Source organism: Eutrigla gurnardus (assembly GCF_963514095.1).
Source record: "Eutrigla gurnardus genome assembly, chromosome: 6".
Classification (NCBI taxonomy): Eukaryota; Metazoa; Chordata; class Actinopteri; order Perciformes; family Triglidae; genus Eutrigla; species Eutrigla gurnardus.
The window spans coordinates 30,107,889-30,114,154 of record NC_139920.1 but is presented as its reverse complement, the minus strand read 5'-3'; the positions used below and the strand labels follow the sequence as shown (position 1 = coordinate 30,114,154).

Here is a 6,266-nt window from a genome sequence, read left to right as displayed (position 1 = left end):
GGGAAAATTAATAAGTCATGAAGCTAATATAACGTTACTAGAAAACACTTTTTCCCCTCTGTCTTTATTTCACTCTCACATAATAACACTAACCCTATCCTCAATGATGAGTTCATGTATTGAATCTTTGATGAAAAGGAAAAGTAAGAAGACACTCAAACAAATAATGTCGATTATAAAGACAAGGTGCCAAATGGTTCTGTGTAATTATGTTTTCATACTACTTTGCAGTACATTTATGTTTGAAGCCACCAGGCCTCAGGTCACTTTTTTATTATTATTCTACAAATAAATCATTCCTTTAATAAACAGTCTCCTCAAGAACTGCAACACCATGCTAATATGAAAACTGTGCAGTTATTTATTTACCTCATTACTTAATAAATATTTGAAATATTTTTCAATTAACCCGTATGATTTGAAACAGTGCTGTTACAGAAAAGCTTTTGTTGTCTGATATTTTCAGAAGCAGGGTGACTTGTTTGTAGACCGTGGCACTTCTATATCCATTGTGTTATGAATCTATGCCAAAGGTCAGAGATATCCGTCCGTCAACAAGCCTTAAAAAATAAAATGAGAGGTAAAAGACACAACAGCCTTTGACCCTCACAGTGTTTTACATCTTTTACATCCGTCTCCACCAACACCAACTTGTGAATTTCCTTCGTTGTGTACTCTTGGCCACCAATCAGATTAGATCTCCTTGCAGCCAATGGGAACAAAGCGAGCCAGTTGGCTGGGTGTGTTGGGTTGGAGCTTGAACTTTGGACTTTGGAGAAGAAAAGCTGAGAGACACAGCGGAGGCTCTTTAGGAGCGGGGGGACATAAACTACTCAACAACAAAGTCATCTGGAGATTTTGGCCGGATCTCCGTTGCCTTTGGGGGCTTCTTTGGCTTCCCACTCAACATGGAAACCATGGAGGACTACCCAGATCAGGTAAATCACACAATCCTATCCTTTTTTATGGTTTTGTGGTTTATCAGTTATTGAGCAATTGGAAGCGAACATTGAAATCTAAAATCTAGAGAAATGCCCGCTGTAGAGTGACATTGAAAGGGCATCGCTATGAAAGACAGACAGTCAGATATGTAGGCAGATTGTGGGGGGGGGAGTATTGTTCTGTACAGTGTGTTCAGGGTGGACCACGGTGATCAGCTGGTTAGACCAGTAAGACCCCAGCTGTGGCAGGACCCAAACCTTTATGCTGTTGTTGTTTTTGTGTTGCCATTAAACGCCGTGATCTCATTTCAGGGCTGTGATGGCATCGAGCTGCTCGATTGGCTGTTTGATCAGAACGATGGAATTCTCCGTCACGAGGAAGCGGGACGCCATGGCAACCATCACACCTGGCCAGCCCAGGAACCAAATGTGCATGAGACCGTGAGAGCTCTAATGTCACTCATCACTGTTTGCTTTGCGTCTGTACTTCCTCCTCAACATGCTCTGGAGGTCTTTGTCTGTTTTTCGAGCGACAGTCCCGTCCCACGTTCTCCTCTCAGACAGAATAATCATAGCACTTAAAGCCTTTTCACCCAGCAGATGCTGCAGCCGGCAGACCAGGCAGAAGACGACTTCCTCCACGCCCTCCTGAGTGGGAGTGAGTCGGCGTCGGGTTCGCCGCTCTGGTCCCCGTCTCACAGTGACAGCGGGATCAGCGAGGACCCCCCCTCGGACCAGATGGACAGCCCCCAGCGCCCCGAGAGTCCACCTGGGGACACCCAGTACTTCGGTGTAAGGCCCCAAACCAAGGCGGACCTGGAAGCCAACGTCTCCATCGACCTCAGTGAGTCACAGATGTCAAGACAAATCCCAAGGAGACAATGGGACGCATTCCAACATCGGATGATGATGTTCATGAGTGATCATCCACATGTTATTTTGTGTTATTTTGACATGTCTCGTCGATTCATTATTCAGTCTTCAAATTGTCACAATTAAGAGTCAGAAGATGATGATTGTTTCCAAAGCCCACATTCACACACAGTAGATGTGTATTTTACTACACGTTGTCTCCTTGCATCTGTAGATTTATAAAATCCCCAAACGTTGGCGTTCAATTATTCCTCATTTGCATATTTAAACATACAATTTTCATAAAACTGTATTTTTAATGTAAGTATTCATCTGGAGACGTTTCCTTTATCACAGAAGATAAAGTAGGATTACATTATGCTGTATGAATGCATGTCTTAAACAGGTAGAACACCTTATAGTGAGAGGAGTCTGTGTTTGTGAAATGTTCAGGCTTCAAATGTTATTTTTAATGTTTTTGTTATGGACACACAGAATCCAAACGATGGTAATGACTCTATGTGTGTGTGTGTGTGTGTGTGTGTGTGTGTGTGTGTGTGTGTGTGTGTGTGTGTGTGTGTGTGTGTGTGTGTGTGTGCAGATGGCTGGGAGGCCGCATTCCCAACAGGCAGGACGAGGATTTCACAATATCCTTGTGATGTTGGCCGGCCGTCCCCCAGCTTGCCGCTAACCATCAAGGACCTGCTGCTGTCTGGGACGCCGGAGCCCGTGAGTGTTTCTGAGCGGTGGCGGGAGTTTTGTCAGTCAGGATGATGCAGTAATGATTGTGTGTGTGTGTGTGTGTGTGTCATCCTCTGGCTGCCTGACTCATGCACATGAACCCGTGTGTGTGTGTGTGAGTCGGCGTGGGCGTTTGGGTGAAAACAAGTGGGCGACTAAACTCACTGGAACTATGGGTGATGCCTTTGGAATGATATTTCTCCACACTTGGAGGAGCTGGGGACCGAACCACAGCACCATTAAATAATATTTATTCCCAAAGAAAATATTCCGTACTCAGTGACCACACACAGCAGACTAACCTGAAACTTGAGGGTGTGGATGCCACCTCTCTGCAGCCCGGTTTAATAAGATGAAGGAGAGAACCGGACAGAATGCAACGTAGCTCCTCACACCTCCAAGTGCTTTAGCTAGCCGTGAAATGAGAGCGATGATAGTCTGAACTCATTTAACGACTTCCTGTGAGGCTCCTGAGGGGCGGAGAGAAAATGTAATCACATTTCAATATTAGCATTCATTTTTCACCACCAGGCCCCACATCCATCCCAACAGTCCATTCAGGAGTTGATTCTCAATGAAGACGAGAAGAAGCTCCTGGCGAAGGAGGGGGTGACTCTCCCGAGCCAGCTCCCGCTCACAAAGGTAAACCGCTTCCTCGGCGGTGGAAAAACAATCATCGCTGTTGTATTTGTCAGGGGGCTTGATGTTCCCTCCTCTCTCAATCCAGCACGAGGAAAGGATTTTGAAGAAAATACGCAGAAAGATTCGTAATAAGCAGTCGGCTCAGGAGAGCAGGAAGAAGAAGAAGGAGTATATTGATGGTTTGGAGAGCAGGTAAGAATAACTTTCATCCAAGAGGAACAAGAAAGGGATGCTTGCTGTACGTGTTTACACAACACATTCAGAATGTCTTCTAGAGCCCTGCAAACGTCCTCCAGGCAGACTTTCATCAAGTCAATTCATTTTTTGGGAATTGGAAGTTTCACTTTGTAGAAGGGCAGAAAATCCAAAACGTGCTTCAAATTCTGACTTAATCATCAGTATGGGATTTGTGAGAAAGAACATACGAGTAAATGTGCAATAATGCAATGTCATTTCTAAATATGGGAATAAAACGTGTGAAATCATCCATGTCTTCATAGAAATCACGAATCAAGTTTAAAACTCCCTTCCTTTGGCTTTAAAATAGACTGTGTATTTGCTTATTGGAAAACCGTTGTTTGTATGAGATAATAAGTGAGATAATCTGATATTTTGTGAGGGATTCCAACGTGTCATATCATCTCCTCTAGAATGGCTGCCTGTAACGCACACAACCAGGAGCTGCAGAGGAAGGTGTCCCAGCTGCAGAAATGCAACATGTGAGACATTTTCAAAATATCTCCCTTTTTCCTGTCAATGACTGTTATGACATTTATTCCACTTTAAATGCAATCGGCATCCTATTCCTCACCCTCTTCTTCCCCCAAACTCATGCTAATCCACTTATTTCTGTCGATCCATTGTTCCTCTTTACTTCCTCGTCCCTGACCTCTCCACAGGTCATTAATGGAACAGTTGCGCCGGCTGCAGGCTGTGGTCATGAATACATCCAACAAGCCGGCCCAGGCTGGGACATGCGTACTGGTACGTGTGTGTGTGTGTGTGTGTGTGTGTGTGTGTGTGTGTGTGTGTGTGTGTGTGTGTGTGTGTGTGTGTGTGTGTGTGTGTGTGTGTGTGTGTGCGTGTGTGTGTGCCAGGCAGATGATTAGACACCCAGAAACAATGTGACTCATCGTTATATGAAAAGCAAGCCAAATAGCGAGTGTTACGGCTGGATTAAGGAAAGCCAATCTAGGTATGGACACAATGGACAAGACGGCACAAAGGACATAAAAAGGCAGAGTCCCCTCTTCCTCGCTGTCTGAACCGAAGCCATGCACGGCCTTTGATCAGTCCAATGGAACAGAGTACCTGAGGCAACATATATAAAGGAATTTAATTTTTCTTCTTTTTTTTTTACGTTTAATCCATAAATATGAATGAGTCTCAGGTCCCAGTCACAGGAACATTTTATTTCTGAGTCACGTAAAGAGCATATAACTGAGGGAGCATCCGAACCGCTTAGAACACACAGATTCTCAAGTACCTTCCTTCAGTGTCGTCCTTGATTTTTCTCCATCACTTGCTTTTCTTCCCAGGTGCTTCTGCTGTCCTTCTCACTGATCCTGTTCCCCAACCTCAAGCCTTTCTCTGACGCCAAGGTCAGCCAAGGAGACTTCAGTCCAGTCAGGAGTGAGTAACCATCAGCCTTCCACAGCTTCCCCTCCGCCCGCCCGCCTGGGAACTAATCCATGACCTTCTCCGTTCTAACTGTTGGGAGGGTTCTCGCCTGTGGAGCCTCACAGCCTTCACCACCTGTCTGAAAAAAACTATATTAGAGGCGCAGAAAACTTAAAGAATTACTACTTATTATTGCTATATTGTTACATTTACCCCTCATTTCAATTTTTATTTATGAGTTAATGTTGGGATCTGCAGAGCACCGAGGTGTAATTTGTTACCTGAACAAGTGGCCGAAGCTGCACTTTCCCTGCGTGCTGAACGCCACGTTTCCAGTTTTGAGACCTGAATGTCTTCAGGTTTGATGAAACCAAACAAAGACAGAGGCTTACCACGACAATAATAAAACGCAGCTGCATGCTCTCAGAAGGCTTGAACTTGTTTTTCTCTTCCTCACACAGTCCAGTCACGCTCGCTGCAGAACCTGCAGGCCTCCCGCGTGCTGCATGTCATTGAATCCCCCTTCTCCGCCGAGGAGGAATCGGAGCCTCTGCACCGGCATCCCCCGGGGGACCGGGGATTGGAAGATATCACCGCCACCATGGGAAAGCTGGCGGTGAACCCGGACCGGTCCGAGGCTCTGAACAGCAGTCGGGAGGAAAGGACGGGTCACTTCCACGTCGACCCCATCACCGGTCACATAGCCACGTTGACCCTCGACCCCCAGCGCTCCGCCAGGCTGCGACCACATGCCGACGACATGTGATAGAAGTGGATGATTTATCCCCGAATCCCCCTGGGGAGGGGGTGTTATCTGGGGCTTTTAATCATCCCTGTTTTACCTTTCCTTTTCTTTTTTACATTCAGTCTGTATGCCTCCACCTTACTTGTGATACTGCTTTATATCAGTATATGGATTTATGGAATCTTACTCTGAAATTGCCTGTGAAGATGAAGTGTGTATCTGTTGCCTCCAGGCTTTGATAAAATGCCAGAGTGGATTAATGTGTTTGAAAGTAAATCAAGCTGTGATGACGTGTACAGTTCTGATCTCCATGGATAATAATTAGTCAAAATATAAAAAAGCATGTTTTCATTGATTTGAACTGTTTGGATTAATTCTGGGATAAAAACTTCCTTCAATAAAATATGTCAAAACAAGCTCAGCGGGCTGAAAACAAGATCTTCATTTCATGTGTTGAGAGCTTTATTTTTTATTTCTCCTGACCCGACTGCGTCTGAAGAAATGAACCCGTGTCTCGACGAGTCACCTCTCAAACAGCCGGTACAGTCTGTATATAAATATAAATTAATATAAATACAGTAGGTCTGCTGTCAGACAGCAGGAAACTGGGCTAAAGGTGCAGCAGATGACCTCTTATCTCATGACTCAGATATGATGTCATGATTCTTACTCAATAATTGACATGTTGATCTATTTACTCATTTGAGAGAGGCGGGAGCTTGTTA

General features: G+C 44.9%; 1 protein-coding gene across 2 annotated transcripts; it reads left to right on the top strand.

Annotated features, from left to right (window-relative positions):
* The first annotated feature begins 785 nt into the window (after nucleotides 1–785).
* creb3l3a (cAMP responsive element binding protein 3-like 3a) lies at nucleotides 786–5,957 on the top strand. 2 transcript variants are annotated; one of them, XM_084012426.1, is made up of 10 exons: nucleotides 786–938; nucleotides 1,254–1,370; nucleotides 1,539–1,785; nucleotides 2,395–2,522; nucleotides 3,066–3,176; nucleotides 3,262–3,368; nucleotides 3,827–3,895; nucleotides 4,076–4,160; nucleotides 4,715–4,808; nucleotides 5,258–5,957. In XM_084012426.1, exons 1-10 carry the CDS (start codon nucleotides 909–911, stop codon nucleotides 5,560–5,562), a joined length of 1,293 nt encoding a protein of 430 aa, XP_083868552.1. In that variant the 5' UTR covers nucleotides 786–908; the 3' UTR covers nucleotides 5,563–5,957. The 2 variants fall into 2 exon arrangements, with proteins under 2 accessions (XP_083868552.1, XP_083868551.1); XM_084012425.1 differs by having other exon boundaries at nucleotides 1,254–1,382; nucleotides 1,542–1,785.
* Nucleotides 5,958–6,266: the final 309 nt, after the last annotated feature.